This window comes from Vanessa atalanta, chromosome 11, assembly GCF_905147765.1.
Source record: "Vanessa atalanta chromosome 11, ilVanAtal1.2, whole genome shotgun sequence".
In the NCBI taxonomy this organism is placed as follows: Eukaryota; Metazoa; Arthropoda; class Insecta; order Lepidoptera; family Nymphalidae; genus Vanessa; species Vanessa atalanta.
The window spans coordinates 12,137,862-12,160,595 of record NC_061881.1 but is presented as its reverse complement, the minus strand read 5'-3'; the positions used below and the strand labels follow the sequence as shown (position 1 = coordinate 12,160,595).

At 34.7% G+C, this 22,734-nt stretch overlaps 1 protein-coding gene across 1 annotated transcript; it reads right to left on the bottom strand.

Annotated features, from left to right (window-relative positions):
- Positions 1-22,496, bottom strand: LOC125067365 (saccharopine dehydrogenase-like oxidoreductase). Its single transcript, XM_047675917.1, has 9 exons — positions 22,328-22,496; positions 14,175-14,346; positions 10,932-11,119; positions 6,366-6,495; positions 4,266-4,362; positions 3,781-3,867; positions 2,773-3,157; positions 2,369-2,460; positions 1-1,976 (listed from the first exon to the last, which is right to left on the bottom strand). The coding sequence occupies exons 2-9, from the start codon at positions 14,344-14,346 to the stop codon at positions 1,874-1,876; spliced, it is 1,254 nt and encodes a 417-aa protein (XP_047531873.1). The 5' UTR covers positions 22,328-22,496; the 3' UTR covers positions 1-1,873.
- Between the last annotated feature and the right edge of the window lie 238 nt (positions 22,497-22,734).

Here is a 22,734-nt window from a genome sequence, read left to right as displayed (position 1 = left end):
TGAAGACATTTTTTTATTTCATGACCATTTAAATATATTCTCTACATTAACACTTAGTCTTAACTAATTTTATGAGTTGAAAACAATCATATTAACAGAACACTTGCTTACTCATAATAAAAAGGAAAAAGCATAGCAACAGCCTGTAAACGCCCCACTGCTGGGCTAAGACCTCCTCTTCCTTTGAGAAGTTAGAGCTTATTCGACCACGCTATTCCAGTGGTAGTTGGTGGAGATTGGCTTACACAAGTAGAATCAACGTAAAGTACATGGACTTAAATAAAAACAAAGGATACCATTTTACCACCGTATATTTCTTTGTCCTAACCATGTAGACATTTAAGTTAAAAAAAAATAGTACTATAATTATATCAAATTCAAGGAAATAATTCATCAATTTATTACGTTGATTTATATTTTTCTTAAGTATATCCTGAAAATAAATACATAGCAATATTTGTTAAACGGACAACGTTGCTATTTATCAAATTTATCAAAATATGTTAGGATTTTTCATGCTAAATCAGTCGCGACATCATATAATAAATTAAAATGTATTGTAATTATATAATCAATAAATAAATTCAAGCCTTAACAATGATAATCACCGATATTATTAGTACTCCTTAAAAACAATCCACAGAAACTGTACCTACATACCTAAATGGACATCGATATATTTAAATAATTCAAAAATAACAAAACGCAGTTTACTAAGGCTTTGTGCAAGCCCATCTCAGTTTACCTTCCTTACCTTCGGTTTGAAGTGAGCAAGTGTAACTACAAGTTACACTGGCATACGCACCCTTTAAACTTAATAATAAAAAAACACCACAATGTTTTAATATCAAAAGCACCAGAATTAAACAAACATTGTTGAAGTGAAACTTCTTTGGTAAAATATCAAACTCAATCTCCATTCCAAGAGTCGAACTACTAAGGAGCAAAACACTCGCACCTCATTGGTCGAAGTGAGATAAATTTTACATTCTTAGAAATTGGCCAATCAAGGTCACGCGCATTGACCAATGAAAACAGACGAGCAGTTTCCTTTAGGAGCTCGTTTCGTGGAATGCCCTTAAATCTAACATAAAGGATAGATTATTATACTATGAATAACATCTTTGGATATATAGAATAGATATAGAGGTAAGATAATATATATCTTCACAATATTTAAGTCTTATTAAAATCAGCGTCGTATACAATATACAGTAGAGACATTAAAATTCTAAACGCTTATATTAAAATATATTATGGGTATTATATTTTTTTGTATGTATTTTTTATTAATATGATTAATTTTTATAAATAGACACAAATATATATATTTAAACCCACGTATCTCATTGACGCGGTAGTTTTTTCTTACAACCAATCATTGTTGTTTTCAAAGTGTTGACATACTCGTTGTTTGTCATAATTCGGAATCATGGACCATCTAATCAATGGACCATCTCGATTTTATGCTTAATATGACAATATCGTTAAATAGGCCAATATAATGCGCAGATAAATCCATTTACTACCAAAATATATGGAACTGACATAAGTTTCCGTAGATAACATTACAACATTAGCAACACTGCATTTCGATACAGTGTTTTAATTTGGTATTTCCCCCAAAACTCATGTCAAAACCTCTTTCTAAATAGAAATATCCAAAACTTTTTTTTTTAATCTTTATTTTTCCAATACGAAATATTCACTCTTAGACCCTCTATATTGGATACAATATCACTCGTTTGCTTCCTGCTTCTTGCTAAAGAAACCGTTGTTACAAAATACATAATTTTCCGATGAATTTGTCGTACGTCAATGAGGAATGTTGATATAGATTTTGACTTAATATTAAACATTAAAATCAAATTATTTAATCGTAACGATTAATCATTTCGAATTTAATATTGTTTTCGTCGAGTAGCTGAATGATGCTGGTGTCCTTGAACGCATATCCGGTGGTCAGCACTCCACACCTGTAATCACAACACGAGCATTTAAACTGTTTCTGATTTTAATTAAAATTGGTAGGCAGTTTATCATCAGGGCCATAATACGGTAGGTAGTCAACACCCATTGCATAGACACTAGAAAATGTTAACCTTCCTGTACATGGTCAATTCGCCACCCATCTTAAGAATTAAGATATTATGTCCCTTGTGTCTGTACGAACACTCACTCTCATTGATGGGTGGTGGTACCTACCCATACGAACTTAAGAAAAGCCATATCACTAAGTAATTTTGAGTTGACCTACTAATAACCATAATCTGGAATTCGATGTAGATGTCTAAGTTTGTAGTCTACTGGGATGCTTATGCGAACAAATGTTATAAAATTTGCTGTTATTTTAAAAAAATCTACTCACTCGGGCATTTTGTCCTTCTCGTTTAAAATGGTGAGAGCGGAGAACAGCACGCCCAGCGCAGTCATGCCGTAGCCGGGGTTCACGCCGGACACCTGCAGCAGCGGACATATATCACATACTTTGTTCACGATCTTTGCAGAACTAATTCCTGTCGGAGTCATTTACATCACTGAGGAAGAATAGTGGGTATAGAACAGATCCCAGATAGACCCCACACTTACTGGAACTTCGGCATATCTCTCTGTGTTCACATCTACAATGTAAATACACCATCTTATGTATAAAATTGGGTCAACGAGCTCAGCCTCGCTGACTACGATTAAAGGCCTCGTACTCGGCATCGTCATCTCGTTCCAAATGTTAGGTATTATTTCTTTTTAACCGCAGATCACAGCAGGAAGTACCTGCACGCAGAGGTCGCGGTCGGGCGGCGCGCGCAGGTCGGCGCCGACGGGCCAGCCGCGGCCGTACAGGCGCACCGCGAAGCGCGTGTCGCGCATGGCGCGCTCGGGCGGGCCGGCGCGCGTGACGAGGCCGCACGAGAAGCGCTCCGGGTGGCGCAGCAGCAGGCGGCGCGCGGCCGCCCACTGGCTGAGCAGCAGCAGCAGGCCGGCCAGCAGCACGGCCGCCAGCGCCGCCGCCAGCGACGGGAAGCACGCGTACGTCTTGATCTGCGCGGGCCGCGCGGCCGAGGCGGCGCGCAGGCGGCGCTGCGAGCGGTACACCACCGACGCGTCGGCGCCCGGGAACGGCACGCACCACAGCCGCCCGCGCCGGTGCACCAGCGCCCTGCGCGGCGGCCGCGGCGCACATGATTTATGAAACGGCAAAGTTAAAAAGGTCTGCGGAGTTCTAGTATAGATTCGGCGCGGTGGACTTTAGAATCGCATGAAATCTGTTGCTTAAGTAGTAGTCGGCCCGCCAGGCCCGGGCCGCCGGCCGAGACTCGCGTGACACGTGAAGGATCCTTTCCACGCGGCCCCGGCCGGAGAGGACATCTGGGTCTCGATAACGAAGGGTAGGCCCGGCTTCGGCGTCGCGAAGTGATTGTGGACGGCGTTCAAGTTGCAGGTCCACAGCGAGAATGAAAAGGTTTACCGTGTGGTGCCGCTCCGCTTGCCCCGAACAGCGGCGAGCGCAAAATTCACAAATAAACATAGCATCGGCGCTTATATGCTTTGGCGATAGAACTAATATTAAGTATTCTCTGCATCACAAACCTTGAAAATGTAGTTATTATTACCCTTGTTCCTGTAGTTATACTGGCTCGCGTTTTAACAGACCAGAACACAGCAGTACTAAGTATCGCCGTTTGGCGGTAGAATATTAACGAGTGGATGGTACCTCTCCAGGCGGGCTTGCACGAAGCTTTACAATCACGTATACATGAAAGATCAGTCACGATTCCATACCTGCGCTTCAGTTTAGGCTGCAACGGCGGCAAGCTGTCCGGGTACAACTTCTTTCTCAGAGCAGGAAGCTCTTTGTAGTGCGCCAAACTTGAAGAAAAACAAACAAGAAAAATATATCGATGAGTTTATACTACGACTACTTTTGAATCGACATTTTACAAGATTATCTTTGATTATTTATATGCCTTATACTGTCAAAGAGGAAAACGCATCGATAAAACTAGACCACCTAAATACACGCACACTAATAAAGAAGTATCACGTTTGGCGAGTGTCACGCACACCAAGATAATAAAGTTGGCTCGTTTGTTTTAGTTCTTTTGCAGTGCGACACGCTATCTAGATATATAAATGAATCTAAGAAGATATTTGCCAGCTGTAACTTTTTTCATCAGATATAATAATAATTATTATTCGTAGAAATATCTTTTACGTTTTAAACTTGTACACAAGACTCCTATTTAATCGTAAACTTCTGAACTCACCCGTATATTAGCGACTCCCAAGTGCCGTAGTTGATCAAACCTTGCGTCTCGACGTCGTTACTTGTTGAGATATACGACTCCACGGAGTTAAGCGTGCCTGAAATTTAATGCACAAGTATGACTATATCTTACTATAGTACTACTCCTGCCATTGAAATAAACGTAAGTACGTTCCAATGGCAGGAGAAGTAAAATTAACAAACCTTCGATTTATATATTGTATGCAATATGCTAATAGCTATATTATGTAGTACTTAGGTAATACTTCTTGGTTGACATATCATTATTTATACCGCACTTTTTCATTTAACTACCCATATTCTTCCAAAGTTATGATAATAGCTTTACTTGAATTTGAATATATAATTTATTTGATGACGTCATATCAGATATTTTATTATCAAGCATCTTTTAGGGCAATACCAAAATCAAAATATTCTTTATTCAAATAGGTGAGTCGAGAGCCCAGTGGCTAGAACGCGTGCATCTTAACCGATGATTTCGGGTTCAAACCCAGGCAGGCACCACTGAAATTTCATGTGCTTAATTTGTGTTTATAATTCATCTCGTGCTCGGCGGCGAAGGAAAACATCGTGAGGAAACCTGCATGTGTCTAATTTCAACGAAATTCTGCCACATGTGTATTCCGGCAACCCGCATTGGAGCAGCGTGGTGGAATATGCTCCAAACCTTCTCCTCAAAGGGAGAGGAGGCCTTTATCCCAACGGTGGGACATTTACGGGCTGCTAATGCAAATAGGTGAGCCTAAAAGTACTTTTGAATCGTCATGTTAAAGTATTGAACTAAATGTAAAGCTATCACCAGTTCCGAAAGTGAATTCAACCGAGAAGAATCTCAATAGTTTTATTTTAAACCATTTGAATTAACGAATATGTCAGTAATGACGTAAAAAAAAAAGTCCCGCTGAGTTTCTTTCGCCGGTTCTTCTCAGGTCAGGGTGTTTTCTTTTTCCGAGCCGGTGGTAGTGTTTAATTTGACCATCAATAAGAAAGTGTAATACTTCTATATTGAATAAAGGAATTTGAGTTTGAGTTTGAGTAAAGTACATTTGACTTATACATCCTGCCTAGCACTCAAAAAATACTAAGTTTAATATTTTTTTATCAAAAGTTTTTTTTTATTTGTAATAAGTATTATGTAATAAAACATTATTTAAACCAGGAAACACCAATATGAAGCTATCATGTGTTAGTAGTAGTGAAACACTTTGTCGGTAGGTTACCAAACCACAAACGCATTAAGCCCTACCACCAGAATTTTTTTCATACTCGTAGATCTTATATCAGCATTCCATCACACATAACATGTTGCCTCATACTAGTCCTTTATAAAATTATACAATGCACGTATCAGAGGAAACGATAAAAGTGAAGAAATACATACGAGTATGTTCCAAAAATAGTTTATCATCTCTTATATATTAATAGCGGAAGCCCATTTTTGTCCCAGTGATTATATGACGATGGCTGCATATAAAAAATTGGTTATAGGTCTCATTTTGAAGAGCTCCAGCCGAACATGTGCCGAAAATTAAAGAAATTACGATTTAATAAAGAATTAGATAATAAGAATAAAAAAATTTAGAAAGCGGAAAAAAGTTACCGGACGGTTAGAGAGCGGTACTACGGCCGTATAAGAAAAGGTAAACATTCTTACTGAACCAATTGACACTATTTGATATTAAAAAAAAAAAAAACTTTTCAAAAAGGTTTCATCATTTTGCAGTTTACAATGTAATGAAATCAAAACCTGCCATAGGATTCGAACTTCCTAAAAAAATGTTTTGAACAAACGCGACGTTTCGAGAGAGACCCGCGTTAGTTCTTCTTGATTACTCGTTAAAATATATCCCTAGTTTTTGATATCCTTAAAAATTCCAAATATTTACAGAGCTACTGGTTTATTGTTATTGTAGCCATAAGTCCTCGTGTCAATGACTCCCTCGCAATTTAAACCGAGAATTATTCAAGCCGAATTGCAATATAATGAGAAAAGTACCAGACCCTACACCGGACAGCCATATTTAAATTATCGCTTAATTTAAGGACAGGGCCGCCTGTGCAACACGAAACAACCTACCACAGAAGTTCTGCTGGAGGTAAATGACCCCTAAGTCGTTGGGGATACTGTCGAAGCCGCAGGCACTGATGATGTAGACGCCGGCCTCCCGCGCCTGCGTGTCGTACTCCAGTTGCATTCTTTCCATAAACTGAAATCAATTAAATCTCATTCTTAACTTGTTCGATGCAATGTTTTTCGCAATGGATGCCTTTTACGAGATTTATCCTTGGATGTTACGAAACGCGCACGCAATTACGTCAATAAGTTTAATTTCGTAAACGTCAGGTACACTTATTGATTCAGTTCGTAATCTCGTGTTTTGGTTAAATTACTTGTCCAAACAAACATAATAAATATTTATATTGCATGTAAGCTACTTGTATTGTTGTTATCAAGGCTGCAATTAAGGGCATCAGGGGACTTTAACCCTGCGGTCTCCATAATAATGCTTTAAAAGTTAGATAAGAAACGAAACAATCGTTTTAACAAAGTGTAAAAATAAATTCATTTATTTATTTAAGCATTCAAATAAATAAAATAAATAGACAAGGGCGCTGCAAGAAATACTAATCATTCCGTACATCGCCAATGCGTAATCAGCTGTTTGGCGGTAGAATAGCTGACGGCAAAGGGGCTTGCACAGAGCCCAACCGCCGAAAAAAAGATGGTAAAAAAAGATCTGTAACCTGGACCTTTAAGGTTCATATTTCTATAAAGGGCACCAATCAATTTTATGACAAACCTAAATAAATATTATATGATTTTATTCGAAACAATCAATATAATGTAGAATACGTTACGGCCTAAGTTTCTCGAGTATTTCATTTGAGTCATCGGGGTCAAGAAAATATACGCGTGATGGAAACGCTGTTGAAAACAGAGCACCGCGGTATATTGAAGTATGTTATTACGGTTGTGTTGCGGTTGGAAGTTCTGTAAGCCAGTGTAAATACAGTAAATACAGGCATGTAGGGACACCTCTTAATTCCCAAGGTTGCTAGCGCGTTGAAGATGTGAAGAATCGTTAATATATTGGTAAACGTCTATAAGCAATGGTGACCACTTACCATCAGGTCGCAAATTTCCCCGACCGCATACCGATATAAAATTAATCATTATACACAGAACAATTTTTGTTAAATATATACTCAAAACAATTTTACTCGCTCAATGAATAGAAAAAAAATGGCTATCAAAGCTCAGCTGATGTCAAACACGGTAATTAGAGAAATTTAGAATAACATACATTTGAAATATGTAAAATGAGTATAAAAATACTAAAATTATCTATGACTCAATCTCATTGCCTTTGATCGTTTAATATCTATGATATTATGTAGACGGCTTTGTACATATAGTCAATTCCAAAGGACTTTGTAATAATAATTACTTTATTTTATTTTATTTTATTTTTAATACTATAGAGTGTAATTAGGAGTTAAAGAAGGTAATAAGTCAATAGATACATAAAACAGAATAAACCAACAAGTAAATAAATAAGGAGCAAAGTAAATACCCTTGCGTGTTTTATTATTTGTAATAATATTACGTGTTTTATAAAACACACATCGTCAATGAAGACCTATTTGAGACCTTCTATTGAGCACAAACACTGTGTATTTATATTTAATAAATAATCACAACCAAGGCCTCGTTTATATTACTAAGATATACACTGTGAGTAAACCAGTCAGAAACTACAGGCACAAGGGTCATAACACCTTAGTTCCCAAGGTATGTGGCGCTTTGGCGATGTAAGGAATGTTTTTTTTTTTTGTTTACGGTACCAATGTCCAGTGTCTAATAGTGGTGTCCACTCACCAGGTGGCACAATTGCCCAAAGTCGTCAAATCTCTTTATTGTTGATTGTTGATTTATTTGCTCTTTGAGTTATAAATATATATATAGAAATTTTGAAAATTAGAAAATAAATTCAGTTTATCATCTGCTTATGAGTAAAAGGCCGGTGTAACAATTTTTTTTTAACATTCGTCCCTAAAGTGGGTGAAATTGGGGATGAAAGTTTGTATGAATGGTTAAATACTTTTTTTCTATCTAAAATTTAAGACATCCTCCCCTGCAAACCAGCGAGAGAAAACTCGTATTAAATATCTTATATTGTATAGTCGTAGCAAATATTTTTTGTTAGATAGATTATGTGTCGTAGTCAAGATAAAGTGCATGTGTGTGCAGTTAGCATGAGCGATGCCGGTTTCCAAGTTTAAGAACATTGGGCGAGTTTATCAATATCGTGTTCAGTATTCGAGACTCCCTTCGAGATGTTGTTAATACAGTGGTACAGTTACGTCAAACTATGTTTACGATAATATTTTTTATATACATACTTAATAAAATATATCTTTTTGAAAGAAGCGGTGATATGCATTGTATAAATACGAGGAGGAAAGGTAAACCAATAACACCTAGATTCTGACTTCGCAAATTGAATACATCCTTTCTGGGGTACGGCATTCGTTTCTATAATAAGATAACAGTTTTTTTTTTAACTTGGCCTACTAAATAAATTCAAACAAAAAAACATTCATTAATGAGGCTCAATACAAGATAAAAAGCGCGGACTTTGTATTTATTGGTTTCTAGGCAAAATATATAAAAAATAATTGTACTTTAATGACATATTCTGTAATTAAAATGGTGGAAAAGAGTAACTACTGAGTTTCTTACCGGTTCTTCTCCGTAGAATCTACATTCCGAACCAGTGGCTTTGCTTTCATTAATAAAAACTTTTATGAGTCTACTTAAATAAAGAATATTATGATTTTGAAAGGGATGTCCCACCTGGTACACGGGTTCAGTTATAATTTAGGTTGTGCACAAGTTTAAATATCAATAAATAAATAAATAAATATTGGACAACATCACATACATTAATTACTCTGATCCCAATGTAAGTAGCTAAAGCACTTGTGTTATGGATATCAGAAGTAACGACGGTACCACAAACATCCAGACCCAAGACAACATAGAAAGCTAATGAAATTTTTCTACATCGACTCGGCCGGGAATCGAACCCGGGACCTCGGAGTAGGCGTACCCATGAAAACCGGTGTACACACTACTCGACCACGGAGGTCGACGAAATCAATAGTAATTTATCTCTTTTACAATAAGTGTGAACACTAGACAGTAACACTGTACAGTCGTCACCGTATTACTTATATACTTTTAGAATTTACTAATAATATATTCGTTACTATTTTTTTAATTAAAATTATAGAGTTATTTGCTAAAGGAATTGTGATAGAGTAATAAAAAATAATAATAGCTTGCGTTTTTTATGAACCTTTCGAATATGCTCGTCATGGAAACGGCGCACAGGAGAATTAGTTGGATTCTGATATTTTCGCAATTTTTATTACCGTTCTAAAACACTAATCTTACCTAACATGAGTAGCTTCTTCCTAATTAATCTCATAATTAATAATTATTTGTTAATTGTAAATGAATACAATAATTCAAGAAGTGAAATCATAAATCAAGCAAATAAAAACAAGTTTTGAACAAAACAATTACAATTTATGGTAATAAAGTAAAATTAAAAAGCGCAAGTAGGCATTGTTGTCTTTTAGGCAAGTAACCCAACAACCGACCCCTGTACAATAACGACGACGACGAAATCTACGAAATTTGAGACTTTGTATTTGCTAAAAACGTCATTTCAAACGAATTTATTACTTTTTTTCAAGTTACAAAGTGCAAAGTGCAAACTCACAGTTGCAAAGTGCAAAGATTTAAGAATTTAGGATATAAATTTGAATGGAAGTTCGTCTTTTTTAAGTTCGAAACATGGAAGTCGGCTTTTAAGGTTCTGTTTATAAGTAAGAGACCGAACCGTGTCTTCTGATGGGATATACCATTGCCAACGCGTCTAGTTTCTTTAGCTTAATGTTAGGACTCTGTGGATACATGTCTGGATACGTAGCACCCACAAATAACTTATTCCACCGTTAAACAGAAATATTAATGGTGCAAAGGAGATATAAGGAATGGTTAATAATTAATATATTGTACAGAAAAGAATCTCACAGCCATTCAAATAACAATTCATAAATAACACATCTAAGAGCCTTGAAATTTACATTTGACTATTTGCACCATTGTAATTTGCATAGTTATTTTACGTAACCGATGCCTTTAAAAATAGCAAGGAATATTTATTTTACAAAATATTACATAACAGTCCACCGCCTCGAACACGAGATTGCCTAATGTCGATTATTTTATTAAATATAGATTGACCTGCCTGTGTATACAAATTTGGCACATTGGAGCAACGTGGTGGAACGAGCTTTAAACTTGATTCTCGAAATGAGAGGAATCTTTAACACAGCAGTGGGATATCAACAGACTGTAACTTAACTTCACTTATATATTATCTTCCTCTTTTGGTCGTACGTCTAGTGGCTAGATGCAAGGCCGCGCGTTCCGAGCACCCGGGGTCATATTGGGATATTGGATCGGATGATTAGAAAGGTTTTGGGGTATTCCTTCGAAATGTAATTAATAGCAACCCGAAGTCTGGAATTTATAAGTTCATACATTCCCTTAAATGGTTTGCTGTACCTGCGGCTCCCCGCAGACGTCGACGTAGTGCGCCCGCGCGGCGAGCGCGGCGCGCACGACGGGCTCGCCGTACAGGCGGTAGGGCCCGCAGCAGTTCACCAGCACCTTGCACTTTGAGCACATCTCCTTCAGCGACTCCGCGTCCTTGACGTTAGCTTCGAACTTCTTCACTGACGTTATATCTACGTCTGAAATTTAGTATACAGTGACGAAAATAATTTCAACGATTTCATTTAAGGTCTAATGGAACGAGTCGAGACGGCCCAGGGGTAGAATGAGCCCAGGGTGAATGGATAGTGGTTAATATCCAGGCAAGCATCACTGAATTTGTGCTAGTAATTCTTCATTCATGGTTGGCGGTGAAGAAAAACAACATGAGGAAACTTGAATGTGTCTAATTTCAACAAAATTCTGCACATTTGTATCAACCGACGCGCATTGGAGCAGCATAGTGGAATAAGCTCCAAACTTTCTCCTCAAAAGGGGAAGGAGATATTAGGCCAGCAGTTTGACCTTTACAAACTGTTACTTTATTGGAACACAAAGCATAAAAATCATGACCCTATCCAAAATTAGTATACGACTCTATCATGTCAATCTGTCTTTGTATAGTAAGGAGATATTTTTTGTAATGCTTAACTGAAAAATTTACTACACCATCGGTATGTACATATAACTCATACCAGAATATGCAGCGTTTTTCGGAAAACGTTTTAGTATATAAGTTTTTATTATACAAATAGCTGCGCTTCGCTGTTTCACCCGTTTTAAATTTAGACTACTGACCTGACAAGCGGAAATTTTACGTTTTTGTAATATGTATGTATATGTCGCAGACGCCGTCTATTGCTTTGATTGACACTCAATAGAAGAATAATATCTATAACTTTAGTACGCTGGAGTTAAGTAGATGGAGCGGCAGTGACGGGATTAGCGTCATCACGGGTTGACAGCAGTCATAGGAAAATAAATGAATTCGAAATATAGAAAATATATTTGAATTGTTACAATTTCTCGTTAATCTAATTGTAAATCTGATAACTATGGTCCTCATTTACCTTCGTTATATACATAACAATAATGCGATATGTAATTGTGTACTTTTTAATTTCGTGGTTTTAACTAGCGTACTGTAAGAACACAATATCATAAGCTAACATCAACGACGTACGACGACGAACAGACGTGTATGTAACCGATATATATTCGTTATTATAACGAAAATCTCATCTTAATAGAGTGATGTCTCATCACGAATTGTTTGACTTCAATGAATCAATAATTGTGTAACCAATAAACATTAGGTGGTCTATTTGTTCACCCAATTACCTATTTTATATATAAAAGAAGATCTCTTTCAGTTTATTTTGGTAAATATATTTTAGAGTAAACGTTTTAGAAAAAATATGTACAATGACAGGCGATTTTGAATATCATAAGACCTTGACAGGCGAGGGGAAAGCCGAATCTTACCGGGATTTCATGCATAAACCGGTTGCGATTTTAATCCGTCTTTTTTAAGAAGATGTAAAAAAACCTTTCCAAATATTGCAGAGATGTAGTGAGTATCAGAAGGCGTTTAAAGCATTACGAAATGCAGAAGTAGTAGAGAAGAAAGATAAAATCATATGTGTACAAATTTCTGACCCTACAGGAAGACCGTTACTCGGAGGGTTTACTTGGAGTATCATCACGTGATGGTGATGTAATAAGAAGTATGCACAAATCAATATATGGATATACATACTATGTATCTTTATTTAAATATACTGGAATAATTGTCTGTGACTCGTGTATAAATTAACTCTGTAATCATTGCAAATTTATACCTTTGTTCTTTTGTTAAAAGTAAATAATAATAAATGAGTTTCTTCTCAATTGCAAAATTAATAATAAAAAAAGTTAGGGAACGTTTTTTTGTTATAATGAATTTCGATTTGGAATTAAATAAGAAAATCGATAAAGAACAATAGATATTAGTTTGTTTGTTACTATGCAAGTTGCGCGCAGGAATTTGTTATGTGCGAGTGTTGCCATTATGTAAACAAATTTCACTTACGCTCGCAAGCGATTTGTTAATTTTAGTTATTAGTGTGACGTGGAAATCCTCTATGATAATTTTACTATTTAACTAATTAAATTCTCCTTCAACCTACCAACATGAAATTTTTACACACGTTTTCAGGGTACAAAAAAGAACATTTTAGGATAACAAACAAGCCCCCACCCCCAAAAAAACCATATGCAAGGAAACTGATTAAACAATAATTAATATATTACACTCAAATTATTAGACGCTAAAACTCCCTAACTATTAATGTAAGCCACTTATAAATTTGTGTTTAACAACAACTCAAAATAAAAAATCTTTACTTCTGACATTAGAATAGGAATAAACTAGATACACTGAAATTGATTACAAAAAACGATCGTGTAACCGTTTACATAAACATCACAAAACATAATATATCGACTGCTGTAGAAACAGTGTAGCATATTAAATTAACTTACCAGCGATTACAGCCAGTACTTTCATTTTTATACAACTTCATTACATCGGTAAAAAATATTACGAGCTAATTAAAAATAATTACTTTAAAAAAAAGAAAAGTTTTTTAAATTAACCGCCTTATCAACATAAGATAAAATAAAAAAATAAATATAATAAGACGTACTTCTCTTTATGTTTTTATATCTATTTTTATTTAAATAAATTTGACATACATATTTATATAAAAATCGTTGACTGCATTTGCATAAATATCTATACATAAGTGAAGTGAAATTAGTTTAAGAATCTAAAAATAACGAAATCATATATGCATTTAAAACATAAGACAGCTATTTAAATAAGTAATACATTACAACTGGGACAAGCTGGGCCAGCGCTGGGCCAAACTTTTTGCCTAGATTTGAAACTTATTTCACCACAATGTTCAAGTCAGTTTGGTAAGGACACCTGTTGCAAAATTGTATCAGACTTATGAAGGTGAACACAATTATTTCCTACACTGCTGAGTTTCCTGTTTTGTAACGACATCTTCACCAATTTTTTATTAATGTAATAAATAGGCGAACTGCTAACTCACCCTTCTAACCAGAACATAAATCTGAATATCTGCGGGGGTGGTACCTAACTACCCAGACGGGCTTGCACAAAGCCTACCATAGCGGCGAGTGGTTATGATCTTGCATCTTTAAATCCAATACAATATATATTCAATATAATAAAAAACAACTTACCGATTTTAGTGGATATTTCTTGAAGCATGGCATCAAGTTTGGTGAGTGAGCGACCCGCGACGCCCCATTTCAAATCAGGGTAGTTTTCAATTACGTTACCAGCCAGCTCCCTGACGACTTGCTTGCCCGTGAAACCCGTCGCACCGAAAATTATTAAGTCTAGACGAGCCATCTGTAAACGAAAACAAAAAAACTTATAATATTTAACACACACACACACACACACACATTTTAATATTTTTACTTTCGTCAGATATTTTTTTTAAATAAGCGAAATACCATTCATCACGAGATCTCCGAAACTACAGATTGAATTAAGTTATAACTACACAGAACGACTTATTTCGTGACGTGAACGCTCAATAAGAAAAAAAAATTGGGTAATTTTAACTGCTAGGTGGTGGGGTAAATAACAATTTCCGTATCAACTAACGTATTCACTTACAAAGTGCGTTAGCACTAGTGACTAACGCTGGTGCTTGCACGATGTTTTTTTCGAAATGTGTGTGAGGCGACTATGAGTAAAGTTTAATTAAAATTGAATTTAACTTGGTGGGTCGCGCCTTCTTGAGCGATTAGATCTACATGTAGTTTAGCCGTACGAAGTAGGCACGAGCAGCAAGAATCTGTTATATTAATTGTTATAAAAATAAACAAATCAAATTAGGGTCTTATAAAAGATAAGTTTGATGTGATCATACCTACCTATCTATTGACCTATTCACCACAAAGTTAATGTTCAACGTAAGGCGTAAATCGTTTAAAAAGTTAAATAACGGTCCGATTCACTCAAACTAATCACAACTGGACCATTCATTTGTAATATAATGTGTGTGTGCGTGTATATATATATGTAATTACTACATACAGTTTACCTTTTTCTTTTAAGCGCATTTAAATAAAGGCTACTTTTTAAAAAGGAAGTTTAATTTATTTATAACTTTTTATTTATTAAACTCGCATTCGTATGCTCAGTTAGTCCTTTTATTTAATATCTATAATATTATAGGCAAGCACTAAAAACTTATTCCGCCCTGTGTTTACAGTAACGTCTCTTTGTTTTTTGACTTCTACTTAGCAAGTCCTTTTATTTGATACCCATATTTTAGTGCATTAAAAAGTATTGGTCTGCCATCTTGAGTATGCCGCCATGTTGGATTTAGAAAGACGTCGCCCAGTCGAACATGCATTGTCACCTAAACTGAACGAATTAACACAAAATTTCAGCTCAATCTGTTAAAGATATCTGCTTCTAAATTCACCCTTACATACTTCATTGCAAGTTAAATAAAAGCTTGTAAAATCAACGCTTATCACGCCAATAGTCTTAATGTAAAGCAAACGGAACTATAAAGCACTGCTACATTGGTGGCAAATGAGCAACCTGATGGTAAGTGGTCACCAATGGCATTGACATAGGCGCTGTAATAAATATTAACCATATCGACAATATGCTACCAACCTTGGCACCTAAGATGTTATCTCCCTTTTACCTACAGTTACACTGGCTCGCTCGCTCTTTCAATCGATACACAAAAATACTAAGTATTGGTGCTTGGCAGTAGAATAGCCGATGAGTGGGTGGTACCCAGACAGGCTGTGCAAAACCAAAGATATACCTATCTGGCGGGCTTTATGTATATTGTTTTAGTAACTAACTAAAAAAACTTCAGGTCTTACAAGACAGAACGTCTCCCCATTTATTAGAATACATTTTATATATACATACTGGTCAAAAAATTAATTTGATAGGCTCTAAAAGGTGTTTAGAAGGGTAGCTTGAAATGTTAATAATAGATTTTGATGAAGATTAAGTTAAAATTACTTTATATATTATATACATATATTATTTATCATAAACCACGCCAGGCGTTGGCGACGTAGACCGCGGCTCACGACCTAACGTGGCCTCGAGCCCCCAAATTTAAGAGTAAAGCCTCCTGCTTTGGATGTGTTCATTTTGTCATTGAAAATTTTAATAAAACATCTTAGTACGTACAATAAAAATATTATAGATGTTTCTTTCGCATTTAAACAAAAATAAAAATAAAGTCAATTATATCTCATAAAATGAAATTTGGATCTTAACCAGCCCCTGAAGTAATATCACACAAAGAAGTATCATACAAAGAAGTGTCATATATCAAAGCTACATTGTTTAAGCACTTAAAAATAGGTTACTTATGAAGGTCAAACAAATTGATTGCTATTTTTATTATCGATATTAATATGTTATCACAGAAATTCATTTCGAGCGTTTACCAGATTTCTACCTATAAGATCGGTCGATCGCTATTATCTATATATAAGTGTACCTAAGTAGTTAAGTGGAATGCAACACTCACTATAATTATAAGCAAATATCATGGAATATGTAAATCTCAAACTAATCTTAATGTGTATATTTGTTCCTCCATTAAAATATATAGTAATCTTTGACTTATACGTATACTATTAGACAAGCTGTTCAAAATTAAAACGTGTCACGGCGTCGGAAAAGGGAAGGAATGCGTCGGGTTAGTTCGGTGATTAAGCCGAGATGATCGCGCAGATGTGTCACAATATTTTTTAACTCTTTTTGTTTGTCTTTAGACATTATAGAATAGACTATATACTATCAGTCAAAGAAAAAGTAAATGAAATAGTAATGGACCTGTTTTGTGAGGGTACTACTTGCATTTATTATGCTTTTATAACCGAAAAACGAAAATCTATTTTATTACAAGAAGCTGTTTCACAATTTAGAGATAAATAAAAGACATTTTATGAACTAAAACATGAATAAAATGTTTTCTTTTTATTTTATTTAACTAATTTTAAGGGCATATCGGCGTACAAAACCGTTTATCTATATAGAATTAGTTTCGCATTTATAACATATAACTCTGTCTGTTTGTCTGTAACGCGTTCGCAGCTGAATTCGTTGCAGTGGTTTAGTTCATTTGTTTGATATAATTTGATATGAAGCAAGGTTAAACCCCAAAGGAGACAGGCCTTTTTTTAAATCTAAGACCCCCGCACTATCACACGGAGGAAGCGAATGTAAGCCGGTAAGTTAAAAACAAATACCACGGCACTTTAAAAATACACTTCACATCCTTACTAAGAATGCAGGATTGTGCATTTTGTATTTGTTTGGATATCGATCTAGCATAAATTAAAGTCCATTACCGACTCTACAGAATACAGCTATCTCAATAATATTTTATTCTGCAGAAAGGATTCACAAATTTTTCAGTTTTAGTTTACAGAATAACAAAATTATCTTCAAAATTGAATTCAATGTAATCAGTAAATACTGATTACTGATTAATACTGATTAGTATGTAATAGTTTTACATCATTTTTTTTAACACCATGAATTCGGTTTCTTAAGGGAATACATCACTAATTTTCCAAAAATAGAATCTTTCATCATCAATAAATTATTAGCTTCAAATCTCGATTTTTTGTTCTGCTGAGTTACGTAATGTTAAAATATCGATGTAAGTAACCTCCAACTCTCATATATTAAAAAAAAACTATTTGATTGCGATACGAGAGGCAAAACTGAAGTGCAACGAACTTTCCGGTAGTAGTTCGGGGCCCTACTCGCACCTTTGGACCAAGTTTTTAATATCATACACAGTATAGAGCATTTGTTTACACAGCCAAATGACGTCATAACCGTCACATGGCGTGCACCGCGTCCAAAGTTCTATAGTTAAATTACGCGCGAAATTTAAAAATGGAAGATTAAAATGTAAATTTTTCGATTGAATAAAAATTTTGTGATTCTTGTAGTTGTTTATAAATAATGTTAAGTATATGTTTGAAATAATATGTTTTTTATAGCTGAAACTGCAGCTTTACCAACGCGAAATTTATAAAACTTTACCTATAGCAAGCAACCGTGCCCCCAATTTAGCCCATCGATGATTAATTAAAAAACCAGCTTATGTCATTCCCCGTTCAAAGTATTTCCATACCAAATTATATCTAAATCGGTTCAGCGGTTCAAGCGTGGAAAGCTAACAGACTGAGTCACTTTCGCAATATATCAGTATAGATTTAACATATTAAAATATTGAAAATGCTATCAGTCTTATTAATATCATATTATACAAAACTTCGTTTATCTTTAAAGGCGTCCAAGCCCAAATCCTCGAGACGAACTCCTACATTATCTACGACATTTTGCACATCTAATAATTAGCCGAAACAAGATGGCCCAGTGAGTGTAGTACCAATTTGAAACCAATATCGCGAGTTAAGTACTTAAATTGTGCACAATTCAGCTCGCGCTCAGCGGTGAAGGAAGACATCCTTACAATTATTCTGACGTATTCTAAGTATTCTGAGTAAATCAGACTGCCCGGTATGATTTACTCTCCAGTCATCTCACATCTTCTTCAAAATCAAAAAAGGTTCCCTTATTTCGAATTCAGCTAGTATTTCTCTATATTTGGCTAGCCGTTTCGTATGTTCTGTATGAAATACATAAGGACTAATTCACATTCAAATTGCGTTCAGGGCATAATTTGGTTACCTCCGTGGTGTAACGAACGTTGGCAATTGGTAAAGAATCAACTTTCAATCAAGTAACAATCCGATTTAAAATTCACTCATTTATGTGCCTAATCAAAAAATTAAGGCAAGCATCTGCGCAATTTTGTTTTAGTTTAGAAAGATGAATAATTTTCCACAACTGTTTTAATTCCGCGTTATTGAAAAACATCTCCAGTCCGCCGCTGATATAGCACTCTCAAATATAATCTCAACAATGAGATTCAAATTTGCAGAAGGATGCGGTGAGACCAAAAACGGAACATGCGTTTTTTTGCTCTACTTAGCACGTACACATTTTCAGAACTGCTTTGGCGCCACGACAAAACATAAGCGTAGTATTAGACACAACGAAATCAGAATCAGTAAAAGCGTTACCATATAAAAGTGGCGACTCGTTTAAAAAAAAAAAACTAAAAATTATTGTTATATTCATTTCTGATTATAAAATTATTGAATTAATTTTTAATTCTACTCGTAAATACAATATCATCATCATCCTCAATCATGTAAAAGACCTTGGTCTCCATATTGATTCCACATTAAGTTGGTCTGTGCCATGTAATATGTCTGATATCAGTCGCTCAGTCACAGTCACGTTAAGGTGTCTCAATCTTCTTCGATATTTCCTTCCCATCAAGACTAAGATTTTATTTGTGCACGCTTTGGTGTTTCCCATACTTGATTATGCAGACGTATGTTATCAACGAAAATCTTTTGGATAAACTTGACCGTCTCTTATATAACTCTTTGCTCTTCATTTTGTCTCCGTAAGTTTGAACGTATCTTTCAGTATCGTGATAAATTAAAATGGTTTACAATTCGAAAAAGTAGAGACTTCCGATTACTTTCATCTTTTATCTATTCTCTGTGATCCTCTCTCTCCTCATTATTTGAAAGGAAAATTCAAATTTCCTACCTTCAAGATTCCTCTTTCTGTTCCTACTCATAATTCCGGTTTCGTCACTAATTCTTACTCCGTTCAAGCTGTCCGATAGTGGGACAAAGCACCCTGACTTATTAGAAAAGCTCCCTCTAAATTTACTTTAGCACTCTTTTACGTGAGCACATATTGCTAGAAAGATCCTAGTTTTTATGATATCTATAATGCAAATGTCGACGTGTATACCATCATGGTCAGGTGAAGTAAACTGCATAATAATAGCTGTTCATGCAAAATGAGTTCATGCTTCATTGAACTTTTTGGGTGTTATTATTTTAGCTTCTTGGTAGATTTTTCTCCATTATCTTAGCCTTGCGAGTTTATTTTCAGTTTCAGAAATACAAGAAATAACAGTCCGAAAGCATTAGAAGTATTGGTAGCCATCTTGTAATCAACAGATCAAGCTTGCCACGTGTCATATTTGCGAACATAGCAATTGACAAAACGTAAACAGTTGTTTGGTGCATATGTATATGAATTATTTTTATTTTTCTTAATATTCATCACGTAATAATGTAGACACAACTTATCTTTTTTATCATAAATAGCCTCTTCATAAAATAAAAATAGCACGCAGCATTATTGCATCGTCTTATACCAAATTACGCTAAAATTTTAATTGGCTCCAGTATTGTCTTTATATTTTAAATAATATTAATAAATATAGTATAATATTCATTATTCACAAGTTTTGTTTGTTTTTTTCTTTTATTATTACAATAATAATACGCACTTACATGGTTAGGTCATTTGAATCAAACAGTGCCAACAATAATTTAAGCAATTACTTCTTTATAACCGAGGAACATTTAAAAATCTTTCTACCGGGTTTGGGATGCAAAGACGCCATTTTAGTACATGAGATAATTAATTTTTTTACCTACCTGATAATCGTTTTTATTTTCACAATTTCAAAATGCAGTTTTTCAGTATAACGAAAACCAACCCTGATCCGTCCCACGCCTCAACACCCACAGGCAAATACCAAGAAGGAAAACTATGAAACACTGGGTAGTTAGGATGGCCAAAAATAATAAATCATTTACACACATCTTTTTTAAAATCCGACAGAGTTTTACCTTACAGCTTATACACGTATGGAACCGCTGACTCGGACTTGCGTGAAAAGAGCTTTCAATAATTTTATTAACAAGCAATATTTATTTTTTTAATAACGAAATTGAGCTAGTTTTTGTAACACCGGGAACTGATAGCAATATCGATTACCGATGTCACGTGATGTTTAGTTAGTGACCTGCCTGTCCTGCCCCCTTCTGTATGTAGGAAGAAATTCTAGACAGAACGGGAATCCCCTTACTGCGCATGTGTCCTTGCAAACAGAGGATGCGTTCTAAAATTAAATAAATGATCGATCGTAAACAGACACTCATCCCAATAACCCAAAGACTAAATAGAAATGAGTTATTTTATCAAACACAAGATATTTCTACCACCTCGAAGAGTTTATTATATTAAGTTTGAAAGTACTTCAAAATATTATTTTTCCTAATAAAAAGTCACAAAAAACTATTTAGACCAAATAAACACGTTTTCTTGCCATAAAATGAATTTTAAATATTTTTTATCTCGCAAAAATGCTGTCAGTCACTTTAGTGACGTCATATTGATAAAAATAACAGTTTTTGACGACAGGCAGTCATTCAACGTTAACAGCTATAAATATTTGGTGTTTTTTGGGAAAATAATGAATTACAATCGCATTAGTTGGTGAATAGTGTTCAAATACTAGCATTAAAACTCCAGTAAAGTGCCAGATGAAATTGAAATGTCAGTTTTTGCCTATAGGACGTCGCACCATGGCGGTTCGTGTTTAAGGTCACGTGATATACAGACTAAAAATTGCGACTTCTAATTTTAATATATTAAAACAATAATGTGCTTTTATGACTCAAAATCAGAACATTTAAGTATATTTCTAAATATATTTTAATTTTTATTAAATTTCATAATTTATTTTTCACTACCCTATTGTCGTCCGGCGCACGCACTGAAGTTAACACTGTTTTCACTGCCGTGAACGCTGAGCTTCGAAGAATTGATTTAAAAATAAAAGCCTAATTATTTTTAGGAGACGCACTTTTTGAGCATGAAATGACTGGATTTAAAAAAATATATAGAAAACTTTAATAAAAAATACACTTTATTAATTTTTTTAGTAGTTTTGATTTGTAAGTATAGAAAAATAACTATTTAAAAATTTTTGTTTTAAAAATATATTTGTATTCGATAAATTGAATTACCAAATATAATTATATTTGTTTATGTTTTTCGTATTAATTTGTAGTAAATAAAACAATCATATTAACACACAAACGAAATGCACTTTACGTTGTAAGTTAAAAATAACTATTGGAATTTAACAATTGCGTGAGAAGACAATATGATGCGACGTCAATATGAATTATGAATATATTTTCAACAACACCAATAACCTAATAACATAACGTTCATATTGCTTTTCCTATTAGACTATTAGATTAAACTCAAGATAGTTTACTAATTTCATTTGTAACATAAATGTCAACAATATGATTTAATTTTTACAATCAATATTAGTGATAAGAAACTATGCAACCAGCTTTGTATTTTATCACAATGCAATCCCGACTAGATATGTAATAAATTTAATTTAACAGTTACTTACCCTGCTGTTTCTGTTGAATTAATCAATATAAGTAATATTAATGAAAATTTATAGCTTTTTATCTTCTACCATAACGTAATTTAAAGTGAACACTGCAGTTGCGGCAAGCAACTAAACATTGCTCGTTGTCACTCCCCGCCCTGCCGGCCGGCTAATCGGGAAAAATTTAAGATAGCAATATACCTACGAAAGTAAACCAAATACGCGCCTATGAACAATTACCACAGAGTATAATTATTGAGAGACAAGTACTACAAAGTTGCCAATACTTAAATATAGATTTTAACAAGAACATTTTTCTGATCCATCATTTTAGTATTATATAATCTTATATTAGAATAAATTGCGCATACTACTTCTTTTTTTTAATTTAATATTTAACAAATAGGCAGCTTAAAACAAATGTT